This window comes from Mus caroli, unplaced genomic scaffold (assembly GCF_978045245.1).
Source record: "Mus caroli unplaced genomic scaffold, Mus_caroli_1 scaffold_15, whole genome shotgun sequence".
Classification (NCBI taxonomy): domain Eukaryota; kingdom Metazoa; phylum Chordata; class Mammalia; order Rodentia; family Muridae; genus Mus; species Mus caroli.
Window position 1 is genome coordinate 56,180,761 of NW_028227270.1, and position 20,896 is coordinate 56,201,656.

General features: G+C 43.6%; 1 protein-coding gene across 1 annotated transcript in view; it reads left to right on the top strand.

Moving 5' to 3' along the window:
• The first annotated feature begins 1,155 nt into the window (after positions 1-1,155).
• Positions 1,156-20,896, top strand: part of Hsd17b3 (hydroxysteroid 17-beta dehydrogenase 3) — a 31,718-nt gene continuing 11,977 nt past the window's right edge. Inside the window, exons 1-5 of the mRNA XM_021180785.2 lie at positions 1,156-1,338; positions 3,032-3,078; positions 14,933-15,008; positions 17,372-17,479; positions 19,259-19,326. Coding sequence (XP_021036444.1) covers positions 1,197-1,338; positions 3,032-3,078; positions 14,933-15,008; positions 17,372-17,479; positions 19,259-19,326 — 441 coding nt within the window. The 5' untranslated portion in view covers positions 1,156-1,196. The remainder of the gene's footprint in view (positions 1,339-3,031; positions 3,079-14,932; positions 15,009-17,371; positions 17,480-19,258; positions 19,327-20,896) is intronic.

A 20,896-nucleotide genomic window follows, 5' to 3' on the forward strand; every position in this document is an offset into this window, starting at 1 on the left:
CACCAACAGAGCTATGTATTTAACCCTGGAAAGTATGGTCTAAAAGTGAGTTTATCTTTTTTGCTTTACTTTTGGTGTTAATGAGTTATTGGGTCATCATTTTGGCAACAGTAAATTCCTCGAAGGCCTAAGTGGCTTGGAAACTTTGAGTGTCTAGTAGAGCTTCCTGCATGAACATATATGTAAATCAGGAATAGTACCAGGAATAGCTGGTGTAGTTCAGGAGATAAAATTTTAAATTAAGTTATATTAAATTTAAATATAACCATATATAGTGTTGGTGGCTACTGGGTTGTTTCTCCAATGTCTTTTCTACTTCTTGTCCGGGAGTATCACACAAAGTTTAATATTTAACAGCTCATAATCAATTTACTGAAAGGATTGGCTCAGGTGTTTGCAATGGTGACTTTAATATCTATCTATCTATCTATCTATCTATCTATCTATCTATCTATCTAATCTTGTTTACTTTGTATAATGTTTTCTTGTTTGTATGTTTTCAGGGCTGACCATTTGGTATTAGATAATCAATTGGTGTGCTCTTCCCTGGGGAAGAGTCCTTGTTAGTTGCTTATAGTTCTTGTGTAGGGTTGAGGCCTAGTGGACTATCCCAGGTTTACCTTGGCAATGCCTACTGATGTTGTCCTTGCTTTGTCAGTCATGCTGGGTGAGCCTTTATGGTGTAGCTTTTGACATTAGTAAGGAAAGACTCTTTCCAAGTGGCCAGTGTTTTCCTCTGAACACTGCCTTCCCATGGAACTGCAGAACTTCCCACAGGCTCCATCGCCTCCCACATCCCCACCACTCAGGGGATCAGGCTTTTAATGCAGAGACCTCCTTTGGAGATCAAGTCATAAGGCCAAGTCTCTTTGGAGACTCCCAGCATGCTCTGTTTCCTCTCTCTGGGTTTCACTTGTCTTCAAGTCTACTGTCTTCTTTACCCAGTACCTCCACAGTCACAAAAGCCTAACCATGCTGTAAAGATATTATTAGGAATACTTGATTCAAATGCCTGTGAATCACAAGGTTACATAAAGAAGTTTCTCTAATCTAAAATGCTCCCGGATACATGGAACACACCCAGAGCCTCCTGAGAGGAGATCTGGCGGGCTCCCAGGCCACTTGCCTTGGGAGTCACATGGGAATAAAGACCAGGTCCCAGCAGCATCTCCAGCAAGACAGCTCCAGAGGAGGCCATGGAGAAGCTCTTCATTGCTGCAGGGCTGTTCGTGGGCCTGGTTTGCCTGGTGAAGTGCATGAGGTTCTCCCAGCACCTTTTTCTGAGGTTCTGCAAGACTTTGCCAAGCTCCTTCCTGCGATCAATGGGACAATGGGCAGGTAAGAAGATTCTCCGAGTCTTATTCTCTTATTCTTACGTCTCAGAATGCCTCTGTGACTCCGCACAACATGTAATGGTGTGACTAGACAGCATGTGTGGAATTAGAACTGTCTGGAAAATCAAGGTATGGATCAGGAGATGGGGAAGGGACTGCCCCCCAGGTTTCCCTTGTGTCCGTTGCTTTGCTAGATTTACTTCTTTTTGGAGTCTTTCTAATAATACCAATAATAAACCAGGCAGAGGTGCTGAGTTCTCACCTATAGATTTCCAGATTTCTAAACCCTTGGCTGGTGTGCTTGCATTTTATTAAAGGGAGTTTCAAAAATTTTTAAAATCCAAATGTTAATTTATTTTTTAAAAATGCACTCTGTGCCTCTATTCACTAAACTTGGCAACTTTGTAAACTTTCTCATGGATTTTTTTTTTTTAATGACCATATGAGAATTGTTTAGGATGGACCCAGGGATTTCTAATGGATGCTTCTTACACTTCCACTGTGTATGCACACATGTACATGTGTGTATTAGTATATGGTATGTACACACATGTGTTTGCTGCTTTTATTACTTACTAAGCCACTGAGCTTGTGTGTTCTGGATCTGAATACCCTACCAGGCACAATCAAATGCCCAAGATTCTGTGCAGCTAGAACTCTGCACAGCTGCTGCCCCACTTAGCCCTTCTAAGAACACTCCCCAAAGAGCAGTTAAGATGCAGCCAGAAACTCTGTGGCTTCAAAGTGAAAGGTATAATGTTAGCTTGTTTGAGAGTTAAGAATGAATAAGATTTCCATGAGGAAATATGCGATGTCGTTAGGAACAGACAAACCAGGGAGGGAACAGATTTCACATAGAGAACAGGAAACTCTAGGAACAAGGCTGGAAGATACCCAGAGAAAAAGAATACTGACATCTATGCTCAATAAACTTGAATCTTTTTGTTATTTTTTAAATAAAAATAGTGGGTTTTTAATGAATATTTTAAAAACTGTGTCTAAAAAAAATGTGTGCCCTTTAATGCTTGGTGCCAAGGTCAGGGGCAGGTAGGTATATTTGTGGTGAATTGTGAAACTTGTAATTGTGGTTGTCTGTCTCCAATTTTGGAAACGAAGGGCTTGAAAGCCTATGAAATTGTTGGGTACTAGTAGATAGTGGTATTGGGGGTTAACTATCCAAGGTCCTCAGGTCCCTGCATCCCCCATAAACATTCCTGTGTCCTCTTTGCCAGGTTCCCTATCTTCCACAGGCATTGAGGGCCACGGACCTATGGGGTGGAGGAGGGGAGTGGCCAGTCTGCACTTCTCAGCAGGAACCCTGAGGTGTTCATAGGGTGAGCACTGGGCAGGAATGAAGCAATGACAGGGTACATGCTTGCCCTTGAGTTGCTAAGGTTGTACTGCCCCAAGCCTGGATAAAATACTTGTTGGCTTAGTGCTTGGTTGCATTTCATAGTGTGTTTTCTAGACTCACAGATCCCTCCAAAAGCACACACACACACACCAAAGACAAAACAGAAAAGCCCTTCACCCTTCACTTACAGTGTTCTATCCAGGTTACCAAAGGCTGGAAACCTTGGAGTGGAGCAACGTGGCTTTGTGGTATTGAGCGTTCTAGACGGAGATATACAAGCGACTGAGAGAGAGAGGCTTGAAGATGTGTCCTCTTGTTTCAAGGCTGTCACTGTTTCTTTCAGTGATTACCGGAGCAGGCGATGGCATCGGGAAAGCCTATTCATTTGAGGTGAGGTGGCTCCTTTTTGTGGTATGGATTTTGGAGACCGGTTCTTGCCATGTCTCACAGGCTGACCTCAAATGGATCTCCTGCCTTAGCTTTCTAGGTAGCTGAGACTACAGGTGAGTTCCACCAGCCTAGCTTTGAAGCTACCCTCCAGGCAACGATCCCTCCCTTGTGATAAGCATCCACCCTACCCAACACTTTCCTGTGTACAAAGATTATAGACATTCATTTAAAAAGTAAAATACCTTTAGTATGAGAGTAGACTGAAAAAAAATCATAATCTCATCCCTTAGACACTTAAAAAAAGATTTATTTTTATAGGTGTTCATGTGTGTTTATATGTGTATGCCACTTACATACCCAGAAGAGGGCATCAGATCCCTTTGAGCTGGTGTTACAGGTGATTGTGAGCCACCAATGTGGTGTTAGGGACCAAACTCTGATCTTCTGCAAAGGCGGTAAGTGCTTATAACCACTGAGCCATCTCTCTAAACTCTGGGTGCTGTCTAAAACAATCTAGCCAGCCAACAAATAATGACACATAAAGGTACCAGTACCTCCATTAAGGCTTTAGGAATTCATGGGACATTTGGTGTTTTCTGGTTGAAATTGTACCATAGTGTTTAGATACTTAAATGTACCTTTAAAGCTGGGCGTGGTGGCACACGCCTTTAATCCCAGCACTTGGGAGGCAGAGGCAGGTGGATTTCTGAGTTCAAGACCAGCCTGGTCTACAAAGTGAGTTCCAGGACAGCCAGGGCTACACAGAGAAACCCTGTCTCGAAAAACCAAAAAAAGAAAAAAAAAAGTACCTTTAAAAATGTAAACCCAGTCTGGCATGGTGGTGTACACCTTAATCCCAGTACTTGGGAGGCAGAGGCAGGAGGATCTCTGTGAGTTCAAGGCCAGTCTGGTCTACATAGTGAGTTCCAAAAAAGCCAGGGCTACATAGTAAGACCTTGTCTCAAAATAAGTAAGAAAATATATCCCTTTTATTTATCCTATACTAATAGGAAACATACTAATTCAAAATTTATTTATGTAGATTAGATGTATCAAGTATAGCTTTTGTTTCAAAAACACTGGGGGGAGGCTGAGACAGGGGATTTCCCCCAGGCAAACTGATTAACTAGACTAGACAATTAATGAGGTCTGGGTTCAGCAAAAGTTGTTGCCAAAGTCAATTAATTGGAGAATGATTAAAAAGGAAACTTCAGGTCTCCACACGCACAAGCAGCCACATGCGTGCTAGGCTAGCCTGCACATACATGTGAGCCCATGAGCATTTAAACACTCTCACACACACTACATGTGTGTACACAGAAAAAAAAAAGTGTGTAAGTCTTGATAAAGAATACTGTAAAACCGTAGTGAGAGGAGCTAGTCTCCTAAACAAGGGAGACAGACAGATATTCAGAACTTGCCAACTTCCCCCAAATTCCTTTCAAATCCCATGTCATATACATCATTGCTTTTTAAAAAGCTATATTTAGTTGTTAGCATTTCCTTATATCAAAAATATTGTCTTTAGTTTTACTTATGTTTTTTTTTTCACGTATATTTATTTGTGTGTGTGTGTGTCTATCTGTCTGTCTGTCTATGTGTGTATGCCATGGTATGCATGTAGAGGTCAGAGGTCAACTGCAAAGTCCATTTTCTCCTCCATCAAGTGGGTTCTGCAGATTGAACTCAGGTCACTGAACTTGGTGGCAAGTAGTGCTACTCACTAAGCCATCTGTCCAGCCCCCCAAAATATTATCTTTAAGAGGCAACGTGATATTCTCTCAAAGGAAGGCCTGTGACTCAGCCATTTTTTTTTTCCTCACCAGAAATTTTAGGTTAATTCCCTAATTTTTCTTCATTCTTTATAAAGCTGGGAATGGGTCTCAGCGAATGTGGAGGGATGGAATTGTGGACACACAAGCTCCTGTGGTCTTAGTGAGTTGTAGAGACTCGCAGTAAGCTCTGCCACTCTAGCTTATCCAGTTCTCATACAAATGTCGCCTGCTGTAAGCTGGACGGTCCAGACATCTCACTGTCCCCAAGGCTCAGAGGCCCCATGAAGGGTGCTCACTTCTCCTCCTGGGCTACAGAGGGCAAACTTCTCTGTGGGCCATCAGCAACCAAGCTCTGGGAATCTTCTAAGGGCGCTAATACTACAACACGGGCTCTACCCTTGAGAGCTGATTTATAGCATGTGAAGACAGCATCTTTGGCTGTTTTCAAAGGTAAGGGTTAGGGTTTTGATATGTACATTTTGAGGAGGTGCAAATATTCAGTGCCTGCAAAGCTCAGAACAGCAATCCTACCTCTCTATCCCAAAGGCTAGAGTCACAATAAACCACACTGTGTGATATGGCTGCTCTAGGTGTCCTGGATCCACTATATATACACTTTGGGTGTGACACATCTGATGTACACCATTTAAAAGGCTCCAGATGCTGGCCTGGAGCATCTGTCCCCGGTTTCCACCCCGAGAGGAAAATGTGTAGCCTTTGGTCATCTTTGTACTTATCCTAATTCATATAAGGATATCCTCTCAACCAGTACAGGCTGGTCCTTGATGAGTGGTCATATTTGACTGCAGAGACTAGAAAGAGGGCCCAGCAACAGCTTTCCAAAGCAGGGTGTCTTCTGTTACCAAAAACTGAAAAAGAAAGGGTTGGTGAGGTAAAAGCATGTGATGCCCAGCCTGGCAACCTGAGTTTAATCCCAAGATGCAAGGAAAGAACCAGCTCAAGCAGGTTGTGCTCTGACTTCCACACATGCATTCTCTGACTCTCTTTGTGTCTCTGTCTCTGTCTGTCTGTCTGTCCTCTCTCTCTCTCTCTCTCTCTCTCTCTCTCTCTCTCTCTGTCTGTCTCTGTCTCTCTCTCTCTCTCACACACACACACACGCACACACACATACACACACATACATAAACACACACCTATCCCCCACCCTTCTACCCCAACATCTCATACTCACATCCTACCACATACACTCCATACCATCATCCCACATGATACACACACACACACACACACACACGTCCACATCCCACAACACACACACACACGCATACACACTCTACCCCATCCCACACTATCCTATACCACATACATACACATCCACAGCACACCAAACACACACCTACACAGGTACACAGACACCCCCATACACTCACAATACATCAAACATACACCCATACAGACATAAATGCACATCACGCACTACATCACACATGCACATACATCTACACACACTCCTCCCTACCCCCATAACACACACAGCACACCAAACTACACCACACTCATGCACATACACTAAATATAATAAAAAACTGTTTACTCAGAATGATGTCTCTCTCACTGCTTTGACTTGGAGCTTGACTGCCCCGTAAAGGCACATTTATGACCTGTGGTGCCTACCTACCTGTGGTGTAGAACCTTGAGTAGACCTAGAAGGGAATGGGGCTTTTGAGATGTAGTATAATTTCCAACTACCCTGAAGTGAGTAGCTTTACCCTGCTAAGTCTGCTCACCCCAGGTCTATAACAAAAGGGTTCTTGGCCACTGCTAGGCACTCCTGTAACCTTGGGGCAAAGTGATTCTTTAAGCCTTTTAACTTGTTTATCTCAGGTACTCTATCACAGTGACAGAAAACAGACACACTGTGTCACATTTTATACATTGATTTCCTATTTCAGATCTGTGGTCTTCCCCTCTGAGCTCTGTGTCTTGAGGAGCTACCTGGATTCCTTCAGATTTCCCCATTCTTCCCTCAAATCTATGCTAACCCGACTGACTTAGAGATCCCAAGTCAACGCTGCATGAGCTGTTCATTCTTTTACCATCTTATAAAGCAAGGGTCAGGAGTCAGGGACTGGGGGCTGGATGGGAAAGTCAGTGCTCACCCTGACCAGATCTGCTGACATCATCTGGCAGATGAAATGATATATCATCACTGGGCTTCTGAGTCACTGCCAGCACCAGGAGCTCTGTGAGCCTCATGGCCTGATGTTCTGTTCTGCCCTTGACTAATTCTTGCGTTCTTCTTCTGTACAAACCTTTTCATCTTGTGTCTTATTTAAAAGTTGATTTTTTTTCCTGAGCCCATGCAGGCTTTTCTTCCTTCCGGAGAGTCCATTTTTCTCTCTGGCTAACCGCTGCTTCAGAGAAAGGGGTTCAGTATGGGATTATCTGGACTCCACAGCTGAGAACCAACCAGATATTCTGACCTCTGACCATCATTGGCTGAATCCATGTCAATCAATGGGAGATGGTAGCATTCTCATCTGATCTAAACAGAACGAGGAGGGCAGAATGCTGTGTAGAGAAGACTTTCCAAGTTTAACTTCTATTTGCATTGAATGTTTAAATTGTGAAGGGGTTGGAAAGATGGTTCACTCATTATGAGTGCTTGCTGCTCTTGCCAAGGACCTGAGTTTGGTTCCCAGCACCCTTGTGGTGGCTCATGAACATCTATCACTCTAGTTCAAGGGGATCAGGCATCCTCCTTTTGGCCTCCAAGGGTGATGTGTGCACATGGTGCACAGAAACTAACACAGGCCAAATACCCATACACATAAAAGAAATGAAATTTAATTGTGTTTCCTTTTCAGATATTTTCAGGCTATTTCAGATATTCACATATATTCTCTGTCTCTGTCTCTGTCTCTCTCTCTCTGTGCATTCACTGGAGACTTTGTTAGGGTTCTCTAGAGAAATCAAACCAATTACGGACAAGGAAGGAAGGGGAAGAGAAAGAGTAGATGAGAGAGGAGAACAGAGTATGTATATTTGGGGAGAGGTCTTTTAAAAAAGAAATTGGTTCACATTATTCTGGAAGCTGGTGCATTCAAGAACTGCAGAGTTGAATGGAAGGCTGCAGATCTGGGGGGTGAGGTTCTCCTACATCATGGAGGGCAAATACTTAAGTTTAAATCTTCTGAATATGTTTTTCCCAACTAAATGCACATTGCACGACAAGAGTGGCAGCACACACCAATAACCCCACCCGCACTTGGGAAGAAGATGCAGAAATTGCTTTCAGCTCCATAGTAACTTCGAGGTCATCCTGGACTCCATGAGATCCTCTTTCCAAAGACCAACAAATAAAAATCAAATGGCAATAATAAAAGAAACACACACACTTCACAGAAACACATGGAATAATTAATGTTTGCCACATGCCTGGGTACCATGATCTACTCAGGGTGACACATGGAACAGGCTGTCCTGGAGAATGGATACCTGGGACTCACTTATGCTTTTCTTTCTGCTATTTCTTCCTCAACATGTCTCACAAAGCTTTAGCCACTTCCTCCCTGCTTAGCGAGCGTCTTCTGTTCTGTTCTGTTTGTCTGTTTGTTGGTAGTGTATGAGTGTGTTTGTTTGTGTGTGTGTGTGTGTGTGTGTGTGTGTGGTCTGTAGACAAAGCCTTCCCATGGCTTTTCATCAGTCAAACTCAATGTGATGGTCTTGAATGCCTAATCCTCCTGCCTCCACTTCTAGGGCAGTAGATTATACATGTGCATTACTATTTCTGCCTAAGAAATTTTACTCAGTGGATGAGCTTAATAGTAGAATGAAATGGACCAAATAAAGAACCCGCGAACTTGTAGAAGTTATCTTAATCTAAGCAACAGACAGAAAAATACGTTGGAGCAGGGGAGGGGGAATCTCAGAGATGTCTGTGGACAGCTCGCTGTGTTCATTTTTTTTTTTTTTTCTTCCAGCAATCTTTCTGACCTTGACCATTGTGTTTCTTCTCGTGGAGTTCCTGAAATACCTGTCTGGCTTATAGAAATCTCCCTCTCCCTCCCCCTTTCCTCCCCTCTCTCCCCAAGGTCTCTCTTGGAACCTGGAGCTAGCAAGTTAGTCTTGCAGATCCACCTGTCTCTGCCTCCCCAGCTGTGAATGTCGTGCGGGGGCTGGGAATTCAGACTGCACCCAAAGCACCTTACCCACCGAGCCTTCTCCCAGTCCCTGCACTAAACTCTCGCCAAGCTTCCCTTTTTCTGATCCTTTGATTACAGAAAGTGAGCTTCCTTGGGATTTGGTTCACATTCTGATCTATCCGCTACTCCAGTTTAATTAAATAACTGGAAATTTCAAAGTAGTGCTTAATGGCAGGAATGGGGGTGGGAGTGGGGGATGTGCCTCTCTGGCTTTCCGGAAGCCTATTCTGCTGCGCACATTTTAGTTTAATCCACATTCATCTTCAAAGTGGTCGGAGAGGCTTTGCCTCCTGGTAAAGGAATTTCAAGTATCAAGCAAAGCAGGTGGGGGGCGGCGAGGACACGTTTGGAAGGGCTGGGCTCGGAGGCACAGGGTGGGCTTCCACCTCTAAAGCCCTTGTCTCCTCTTTCTGCACCTGAATTCCAGCCCTGTCTTCTATTCTCTGCCACACAGAGAAAGCCCTGTCTCGCTCCCACCACCGGGTGTAGATTAGCAGCCACAAGCACCTTCCTTGACCCAGGCCCCCATTCAAGCCAGCATGCGATGCAGAGATCCCGGACCAGTGGGCAGTGCATTCTGGGAAAGGCCTTGCTTCTGGGGGCTTAACTCCCTGAAAAGGGGCTGAAGACCCGCATATGGGGCCCGTCAGCCCCGACTTTCTCAGAATAAGATTGAGTCTTGCTTGAGCAGACAAAGGGGACAATGCTGCCCAGACAGCACAGTGCTGTCTGAGCCGCTTTTGGTCCAAACCACTTCACATGCCTCATGGAAACTCTCTCTAGGAAAAGGCGCCACCAAGGAGAGGCCGGAGCTCAGAGGCAAAGAGCACCCTTTGTGCTGAAAATGCAAATTGTTTTTCATTTAATGGACAACTTCCCCTTTGGGAAGCTGATGAAGTAAACTGGGAGACAAAAGTCCTTCATTCTTAAGTCACCTTTGAGACAGATTCCAGCTCTCAGAAGTGGTGGGGGAGGGGACTCCGTCGGCCCAGAATTGCCTGGGTTTATGGTGGTTTTTCTCCTAATTGATATTTTATTTTTGTCAATGCATCTTATTTTTAAAACTGCTTGGTGAAATCCTATTTTAATTTGCATTTCCCAGAAGAGTGGCGATAGTTCTGTGTATGTTTAAGATTGGGAAAGATATAAAGAAAACAACAGGAACGCCTCATATACATGAAACAAAAATAAGTAAGTCTTTTTTTTTTTTTTAAAGAAAAAGCAAAGAAAAGCCTTAATTATATATAGATACAGATGCTAAGAACTCGACTGACAGTATTAAGGGACTTTGATAACATTCAGAGAGTTCTCAGATGATGGGGGCTGGAGCTCTGCTGTGTGTCCTTCCGTCTGGTGAGCCCTGCAACCTTGCACCACAGTCCCTTACCAGCCACAAGCAGACTGCTCTGCGTAAAAGAAACCACCATACAAGCCGGGTGGTCCAGGGTGGGTGTCTCACCTTATCCTGGACATAGAACCAGGTCCCTTAAAGGCTGTGGCATCCTGCTTGATCACATGCTCAGGAGAGGACCGCCGTTGTCAGGACCTCTGGTATCTGAGTTTTCCTTGTAGGTTTAGCCTCTGCCCATTGAGCAACAGTGAGGGCCTGTGATCCTATACCCTGCTCTCAACTTTGCTCTCCTCTCCTTCCCAGACAGTGTTTCTTTGTGTAGCCCTGGCTATCCTGACACTGACTCTGTTGATCAGGCTGGCCTCAGACTCAGAGCTCTACCTGCCTCTGTCTCCCTAGTGCTGGGATTAAAGGCGAGCACCTCCACTGCTTGGGTCAATTCATGCCTTTGGTGATGGTGGTGGGGTATCCTAAAGGGACTCTTTTCTTTCAGAAGGCTGAATATTTCAGTAAACGAGATAGACCGACAACAGTCAAATAGCATGTAAAAGAACATAGATTTCATACCATCCTAAGCCGTGCGCGTAGGAGACTCACAAGGGGGCAAAATGGCTGAACTTTATGTAAGGCATAGAGAGAAGAGGAAGGGGGGCAGGAAATCAGTGATACAGATGAGGGTCTCCTAAGAAGCAGTCATTGTGGTCCCTGCTGGGCAAGTGTCACACTGCAGCTTGTTTGAGTGTGAGGAGAGAAGCCTTTCTGCCTGTATCTTACGTTCCCTTTATGGATATTTATGTGTGTGTTGTGTTTGTGTACACATGAATGTCCCTGAATTGGAGCTGGAGTTACCGGTGGTTGGAGCCATCCAATGTAGGTGTTGGGAACCGGAGTCCAGTTCTCTGCAAGAGCAGTGTGAACTCTTGACCACTAAGCCATCTCCTCAGCCCTCTGTTTTATTTTGTAATAATTAATGACTTAATTACTTTGTCTATTTTTACAAAAGGATGTTTTTGTGTGTTTGTTTGTTTTTTTGTTTGTTTTTTTTTTTAGAAATGTTAGTTTTCAAAGGTCTGCAGTTTCTCTTAGTAACCAACTCAAGATATGCCACAGAGTCTATTTAGTGTGAGATATTCAGCACACCTCTCTCTGGGGAGCTGTGATTCTAGCATAGACATGTGGACAGCTCTGCTCTTCATAAAGGTTCTCAGGGTATGAAGCCTCATGCCTGTTGCCAGCCCTCAGGGGTGGCCATGAATGTCGACTTCAGTTGTTCTTGTGAGGTGGTGTGTGGTGTGTGTATGTGTTACAGTACCAGTTAAGAGTACCACCTTAACAGGAAGCCTGCTAGCAAGGCTAGCATTGAATTTCAATGTTGGACTACACTGCCAGCTTGTTCTTTACGAGACGGATATGGTCTGATGTCACCCAACAGAAGTTGAGGTCTCTTATTCATCAAACTATAGCCCAAAATATAGTATAGAGTCTAGCTTCTTGTTAGATTGATGGGAATTCTTGGTTGTTGATGGCCAGAGAATTCCAGAAGAAAAAACTACCATTCAAGGTCATTATTTTCATTCCTTTTTACCTGGCAGTTTGGGGGCTACTCCCCAGCATTTAGGAAGACTCCCCACCCACAGTCTAGCAGACAAGAACAGACCTCATCCTGAAGGCAATGGACCTGGTGGCTGCAGGAAATGGCCCAGAGTTAAAGTCACCAACACAAGGAAAAGAATTGTCCTGGCCTGGCCTTTGAGATCGCCACCTCTTCCCCTTGCTCTGTGTAGGTCTGTTTTATCTCAGCAGGGATGTTCTCCTTAATATGTATGATGCCAGTTACCCCAATCTCCAGCTTACCTTTTCCATCTGGCCTTGTTTTAAAATATTCACCTTTGCTGAAAGTGGTCCACTGATTTTTCAGTGTTGTAAGGGCTCACCGTTATCACGCTACTATAGCATTCCAGTATGTTCCAGTTTGGTTATGCCTTTTTCTGTCAGCAGACACTCATGTTTCTCTTATGTCTGTCCCTGTCTCTGAGAGAACAGGCATGTAAATGGACAGTATCTGTAAGAACAGAACTGCCAAGTCATGGCTCTTTCCTGATAGCCAGCATTATTACTAATTGATGGTGTTTGTGTTCTCTAGAGAGTCTGAAGTGTCAAGGTTATAGGCTTCCCATAAAAAGAGAGAACTTGTCCTCCTTTTCTTCTTTATTATGCAATTTTGGAATGATTGATTTTTTTTTGGAATGTTTTGATAGAATTTACTCAGAGGATAATCTGTGATTGGAATTCTCTTTGTGGGACAATTTAAAATACATGTTGATATCCTTATTGCCTTATTATAATATGTTTGTATGTTTACTCTCTCTCTTGTTTGATTGCTTGTTTGAGACAGGGTTTCTCTGTGTAACAGATCCCTGGCTCTCCTGGAACTCACTCTGTAGACCAGGCTGCCCTCAAACTCACAGAGCACTGCCTGCCTCTCTGTCTTCCTCGGATTAAAGGCATGCACCACCATGCCTGGTGTTTTTGTTTGTTGTTTTTGTTTGCTTGTTTGTTTTGTTTTTTGTTTTTTAATTTGAGACAGGGCCACTCTACATAGTCCTGGCACTATGTTGATTGAGCTGGCCTCAAACTCACAAAGATCCATCTACCTCCTGAATGCTGAAACAAAAGATGTGTGCCATTATGCCTGGCAACACTTGTATTTTGTTTTTGTTTTTAAGTGGTTATAAAATTCAAGTTAGGGCTGGAGAAGTGGCTCAGCCTTTAAGAGCACTGACTGCTCTTCCAGAGGTCCTGAGTTCAATTCCCAGCAACCACATGGTGGCTCACAACCATCTGTAATGAGGTCTGATGCCTTCTTCTGGTGTGTCTGAAGCGAGCAATGGTGATGTACTCATATGCATAAGATAAATAAATAAATTTTTTAAAAAAATTCAAGTTATTTCTCTTGCATCAGTTTTAGAAATTTATATTTCTAAATTCTAAATTATATTTATAATACCCTCATTTTAAAAAAGGATAATTTTAATTTTATGTGTATTAATGTTTCACGTGTATGTGTCTGAGTGTATCACATGCATATCTGTTGCTCACAGCGGTTAGAAGAGGATGCTGGATCCTCAGGAACTGATGTGGTTGTGAGTCACCTGATGTGGGTTCTGGGAACTGGACCTGCGGCCTTTGCAAGAGCAGCAAGTGATTGTAACTGCTGAGCCATCTCTTCAGTTCCTGCAACAGCCTCTTAATCAATTTTAAAGAACTTCAGCAGGAATTGTGTTTATTATAAGGCTGTCATCTAGTTCATAGGACTTACTAGGAAGGCTCCACCCCCATTCCACAAAGAAATTGAAAAGAAATTCAGAGAAGAAACTTAGAGAGACAAGATAGCTGGGCTCAGCCAGGCCCCAAGGGCAGTGCAGTTAGATGTTTCTACAGCCCTCAACTGTCTGATGGTTGCTTCTTAGGACTCTTGTGGTGAAGACATTTGCTGACATTGTCTCTAGAGCTATTCCTCAGGTTGTGAAGCCTCCCTTTCTCTGTCCCCTTTTCTGCTTCTACCAAAGCAGTGCCACAACTACCTGCCATCCTTTCAACTGATGTGTTTATTTCCTTAATTAAAATAAAATGAAAATGTAATGGCTTTGTGTGTGTGTGTGTGTGTGTGTGTGTGTGTGTGTGTGTGTGCATGCACGCACAGATAAATGGAAAAAGAAGGAAGGAGAACAGTAGCTCATGTTGAATGACTAAGGAATCACTTTATTGCCAGGGAGTAAAATTTAACCCTGTGGAATTTGCAAACAGGTTCAGGGGCCATGAAGGAAGTTCCATGAAGGAACTCAAGGAAGATTGTAAAATGCATGTGTATTATTAGTGAGAACATCCACAAACAGGAGTCTGATAGTCTCTGACATGCATCTTGAGTCTCTGGGTCTGTAGCTCTTTGGGATGCTTTGTCAGAAGATAATCAGAGCTCAAAGTGCCAGGTAGCCAGGCATTACAGGTAAGCCCTGCTACCCTGATGTTCTCCCAGCAATGGTTGAGGGATAGCTCAGTCCTTGCAAGCATAAGGACCTGAGTTTGATCACAGAACGCACATGAAAATGCTAAGCAATGCTATGCATGCTTGTGAACCCAGCACTAGAGAGCTAGGGGTAGGGAGACCCTTTGGGCTTGCTGGCCAGCAAGTTGAACATAGTTGATAAGTCTCAATCCAGTGACTACTCACTGTCTCAAAATGTAAGGTTTACAGCTACTGAGGTACAATCCCCCAGGCTCTGTAGTTGGTTACAGTGACTCACACCAGTTTCAGATAGGAGCTCTCAGATAGCGGGCCCACATAAGAAGACTTCTTAAAGTGGCTCTGACTATGTAATGTACATACAGCATGACTGTTACTGTGGGCTTCAGCTTCACCCACAATGGCTGTTTCACTCATAGCTCAGGAACTTCCATCACATATTAGCTCTGGGGAGACGACTCACACTGCAAACAGGTATGTAACTCTGAGGCCTCCCCCCCACTTACCATCTTTCTGGTCTTTCCATTCCTGCCCGCAGTTGGCCAGACATGGACTCAATGTTGTACTTATTAGCCGGACACTGGAAAAGCTACAGACCGTTGCAGAAGAGATTGGTGAGTGAGGGAGATGTGTGTGCCGAGCTGGCCAAGCATGGCACTACCCTTCCTGTTCACGCCACATCTGCTTCCTGGAGCCTGGGTTTTCTGTCCTCTCTCCTCTGTACACTGTTGGGCACAGGGTACAAAGGCAAGGCCAAAGTGTGAGGCATAGGCTGTCACTTACTCTGGGTTCTGTAGCCTGAGTGACTCGGAAAGAGACTCAGGCACAGGAGGGCCATTTTCTCTGGGTTTTCACCCTTAGAATCAGCCCTGTTCAGCCAGATCCCTTGGCTTCTGTCCCTTCCTTCAAAGCCAGAAACCAGGCCACTTTTTTGTGTGCATGTTCTGCTCCTTGTACAAGGTGAGAGAATGCTAACTGATAGTCATCAGATTCAAAAAGAAAAAGATGGGGCTGGAGAGATGGCTCAGTGGTTGAGAGCACTGGTTGCTCTTCTAGAGGATTTGGGTTCAATTCCCAGCACCCCCTACATGGCAGTTTACAACTGTATGTCATTCCAGTTCCAGGGAATGCAACACCCTTATACAGGCATACATGCAAGTAGAACACCAGTGCACATGAAATTAAAAGTAAATAATTAAGGAAAAAGAAAAAGACATGACTCAGGGCTGCCATATACAGTCACAAAGGTTATACATAACACAACCCTAAAAGACATCTTGTTTAAAAAAATTTTATTTTATTAGATATTTTCTTTATTTACATTTCAAATGTTATCCCGAAAGTTCTCTATACCCTCCCCACCCCCTGATCCCCTACCCACCCACTCCTACTTTTTGGCCCTGGCATTCCCCTGTACTGAGGCATATAAAGTTTGCAAGACCTAGGGGTCTCTCTTCCCAATGATGGCCGACTAGGCCATCTTCTGCTACATATGCAGCTAGAGACATGAGCTCTGGGGGTACTGGTTAGTTCATATTGTTGTTCTACCTATAGGGTTGCAGATCCCTTCAGCTCCTTGGGTACTTTCTCTAGCTCCTCCATTGGGGGCCATGTGCTCCATCCTATAGATGACTGTGAGCATCCACTTCTGTATTTGCCAGTGCCTGGCATAGCCTCATACCATAAAAGACATCTTTTGCAGATAATGTTTTGTTAGTTTAAATAGTTTAGATTATTTTAGTAAAAAAGACCATAATGCTTATTTTTAGGTATTTAACTTTTAATAATTATTAAGTTAATAACTAGCCAGTTATCAATGCAAAGACATGAATCTTTAGTTATGAAGACCTTTAAAGCCATATCAGGCTGCTCTGGGCCAGCCTTGTTTCTTTGGGGGAGGTTCAGAATAGAAAATGGTTGTGGGGGTGGGGGTTATGCAGCCAAACTGTGGAGGTCTGATGCCCTTGAACTGATGAATTTGGCTTTTGTTCTGTAGCTGGATTGTAGAAACCCCTCTGATTAGGACCAGACATCCCTGAGCATTTCCCTCATAATGTTAAATGTGCTTTTTATCAGGTTATTGGAAAGCAAGTCATGTCTTTTACATTAAAGAATCCCCAACTGTTAAGCTGTGTGTTATGACTGCTTGATCCAGAGGAACTGAGTCTAGACACAAAGCTAAGGCATTTCTCAGGGAGACTGGAGTGCTCTACCTGTAGCTGTTACTGCTGCCTACAAATGCCTTCACTGGGCAAGTCAGCACAAAACAGTCGATAAGGCGCTAAACATGTTAGGATTGAAGGATAGGTTCCCTTGCACGGGTTAGTCAGCTGCTCTGATCCTCAATTTGCTGCTCTGGAAAATGGGAAGAATGTCTGTCCCCTCAGGGTTATAGAGAGGCAAGCTGTCATGTAGGGAGGATGTAGAGGACACCTCCAAAGGATCCTTGCGTCTGTGCTTAAGGGATCTGAGTGTCCTGAGGTGTGAGTGCATCGGACTAGTGTTGATAGCCTTCTTCCAGGGGCTCACACTTGTGTATGTGTCAATCACCTGGTGACTTGTACAGACCAGTCTAGCTCATCCCAGTGTGTCTAAGAGACAGAAATCTATGAGTCTAACAAGATTCCCAATGATTTTGAAATGACTTTGGGGAGCACAATCCCAACTCTTTCTAAAACTGTTTTGTTATTTTCAGTGTGTGTCTGTGTGTGTATCTGTGTGGGAATGCACACATGTGTTCAGGTGCCTGAAGATGCCTGAAGATGCTGTCACCCTGCAGCTGGAGTGACAAGAGTCATGAGAACATGGCATGGGTATTGGGAACTGACCTCAGATCTTCCTTTAGAGCCGAAAGCACTCTTAGCTGATGAACCATCTCTCCAGTCTTGCAAAATCTACTTTTAATGCTGGGAACTTCAGGGTCAAGAGGGCTGATTGTACTCCAGCTTGCTAGAAATATCTGTCATCTCTCACGCAGAGAGGACCACTGGAAGCCGTGTGAAGATTGTACAAGCAGATTTTGCCAGAGAAGACATCTATGACCATATTAAAGGACAACTTGAAGGCTTAGAAATAGGAATTTTAGGTGAGTGAATTAAAAATTCAAATATTGATGTTGCATGTAAGTATGATAATCACCAGTGACATTTTATTTTGTGACAGTTTATATACAACCTGCAACTATATTGTAGTATTAAAGTGAATAGTGAAGGCCCTTTTGGGAGTGGGCTGGTGCATAGATACTTGTCACCAAGTCTGATGACCTGAGTTCAATCCCTTGGATCCATATGGAGAAAAGCAAGAACTGAATGTTTCAGGTTGTTCTCTGAACACCACACGAACATTTACTCATACACACTCACAGACAGAAAAAAAAAAAGGACCCACTTCTTACTCAAAAATCAAGATGCTTTTCTGTATTTATAGACAAGACATCTTGCAATCGCATGCAGGGCACACTGTCAGCATTAACAGAAGAAAGTAAGATTTGAATTTTAAAGTTCCCATAAATTTAAGCCATAATTACATTTTTCACAAGAAAAACCATAAAAATATATCATTTTTGGAAAAATTGGAAAGGATGGATAAACCACACAGAGGATAAATTTTTAAAGTCCCCCCAAACTTGTGACAGCATTTTGGTGCCTCTCCTTACAGGTATGAACGGGGATGTTCAAAACTGGGATTGCATCTGCGTACTGTTTTGTAGCATTAAACTAGAAACACAGAGCTAGAGTGCTGCTTGCCTGGTGGAGGGCTTGTCCATCCCCAGCGTCTTACAAACCAAGCATGTTGGTACACACCGTCATCCAAGCACTCAGAAGTGGGGGAAGGAGGATCAGAAGTTTAGGGTTATCCTCAGGCGCATAGTTAAAAATCCTTACGTCACAAATGTTGTTTCGTTTTCTTTTTTTAAAGATTTATTTATTTATTTTATGTATATGAGCACACTGTAGCTGTACAGATGGTTGTGGGCCTTCATGTGGTTGTTGGGAATTCCACTAAGGATTTCTGCTCACTCTGGTGGACCCCGCCTGCTTTGGTCAGCCCCACTCACTCAGTCCCTGCTCCCTCCGGCCCAAAGATTTATTTATTATTATAAATAAGTACACTATAGTTGTTTCCAGAAGAGGGCCTCTAATCTCATTATGGGTAGTTGTGAGTCACCATATGGTTGCTGGGACTCGAACTCAGGACCTTTGGAAGAGCAGTCAGTGCTCTTACCCACAGAGTCATCTCGCCAGCCCCACAAATGTAGTTTCTTAATGTCTTTAAATTCTAAATAGCCAATGTATGCGTGTGTGCGTGTGCATGTGCATGTGGGTGTGGGTGTGTGCGCGCATGTGCTCACACTTGTGGAGGCCAGTGTCCAATGTCAGGTGTCTTCTGTTACTTTCCATGTTATATTTTGAGCCAGGATCTTTCACTGGAACTGGAGCGCACTGATTCTGCTAGGCTCACTGTCCAGTGAGCTCCAGCAGTGCTAAGATTGTAGATGTGCACTGCCATGTGTTTGTGAGCCACCCAGTGTGGGTGCTGGGAACTGAATTCTGGTCCTCTGCAAGAGCAGCAAGCTCTCTTAATCAATGAGCCAGCTCTCCAGCCCCCAGCTTGCTTGCCTCTGTCCCTCCGTTCCTCTCTCCCTTCTTTTTTGTTTTCATATAGGTACTGGGGATCAGACTTAGGTTCCCATTTTGTGTTATAGACACTGTAGAGACTAGGTCTTCTCCCTAGCTTGCAGCCATTTTCTTTGCTATTGAGTCATATTGCTATGAGCACTCGTGTTAGATATCAATTTGTATGTGTTTCTGTAGGAAGATTTCCTACCTGCTCTCATATCCTTTGCTTTGACTCTTTCTGCCAGTCAACAACGTTGGAATGCTTCCCAGCATTTTCCCAAGCCATTTCCTGAGCACTCCGGGTGAGAGCCAGGTGAGCCTCTGCCCTTTCTATCTGCTTGTCTCTCAGCCAGATAGGAACCCTGGCTTGACTGCCAGAGCTGGGGGTGGGGGTGGGGAGATGGAGGAGATGGGAATTGGGTCAGGCCAGACTCTGCTGCATGGTGACCATCGGGATATCTTTCTTTTCACCTCTGAACTTGACACACAGTCAAATGTGTACCTTTTAATCTCTGCTCTTCTCTGTCCATCAAACACTTCCTAACCATGATACCTTTCTTCTAGGAATCTGTGCTCCACCCAACAAATTTATGACTTCAGTATCACTGGAGCAGCCATCTTTATCTTCCTTCCTAGGTGATAAGATGTAGCCAACTTTCAGTGAGAGGGAGGTTTACATATCAATCAATATCTGGGGGATTAACTCGCCTTAGATACAGAAGCCCATGAACCTTCAGGTTCCTGATAAAATGGCATCATGCTCACTGCCAGGCTGTACATATTTTTCTCCAGGTGACTTATCTCTAATATGATATAAATGTGTGAGAACAGTTGTTAAGCTATAGTGTTTATAGAATAAAGACAGAGCAAGTCAGTACTTGTTCAGTTCAGTTGTGATTATTTTTGGAAAAAAAAAGTTAAATCAAGTGAGTATATTTTAGTAACTAATTTTTTCTTTGAAAATTTTAAGTTTTACTCTAACTTTAAAGTTTGCCATTTGACAACTTCTTAAATGTATCTGTGTGTCTCTGTTCCTCTCGTAGTCCTTCTTACTCTGTCTGGAGCCTTCTTCCCAGTAAATCTCCCTCCTACTTTTATGTCTTCAAATGTTTTAATATTTTTATTATTTCTTGAGAAATATTCACTTTCTCCTTCTTAAGTTCTCCTAGATACATCTAACAACTCCCATCCCTTTCCAACTCTGTGTCTTCTTCTTCGTCTTTATCTTCTTTCTCCTCTTCTTCCTCTTCCTCCTCCTCCTCTTCCTCTTCTTCTTTTTAAAATAACACAGAATCCAATTTGTGCTCACAGACCACTATTGGAATGTGATTGACCTAACAGGACTACCTTCTTTTAAAAAAGCCAATTCTCCCTCTACCAGAAGCCATCGGCTGTCAATAACTCCTCATCTTGCACTGGGGGCTCATTAGCCCTTAACACTCCATGCTACAAACTTGGTTGGCTTCATGTTGTACAGGCAACCACTGCTGTGGGTTCCTGAGTTTGATGGCCATGTTATACCCAGAAGACATTGTCATATCTTATTCTTCTCTTTTAAATGAACTACTGAGTTTTATTAGGATTGCTTGCATGAACAGCCCTTTAGGGTGGACTGCCACTTCCTAGGGCATGGGTAATTTATCAGTGGCTACATTACTGAAAAAAAGAAATGACACTCCCCACCAGCAGCAGCCAGTAGCACCACAGGGAGGTATGGTTTTTGAAGGTTTTTAATCCATAGTTAGTTGAATCCAAGTGTGTGGAGCCTGTGGATGCCCAGGGCTCACTGCATATGGCCTAGACTCTGTGGCTGGAGGCTCTGAAAGTTCAGAGAGGTCAGACTCAAACTGAAGAATTTTTTTTTTAATGTATTGAACAGCCAT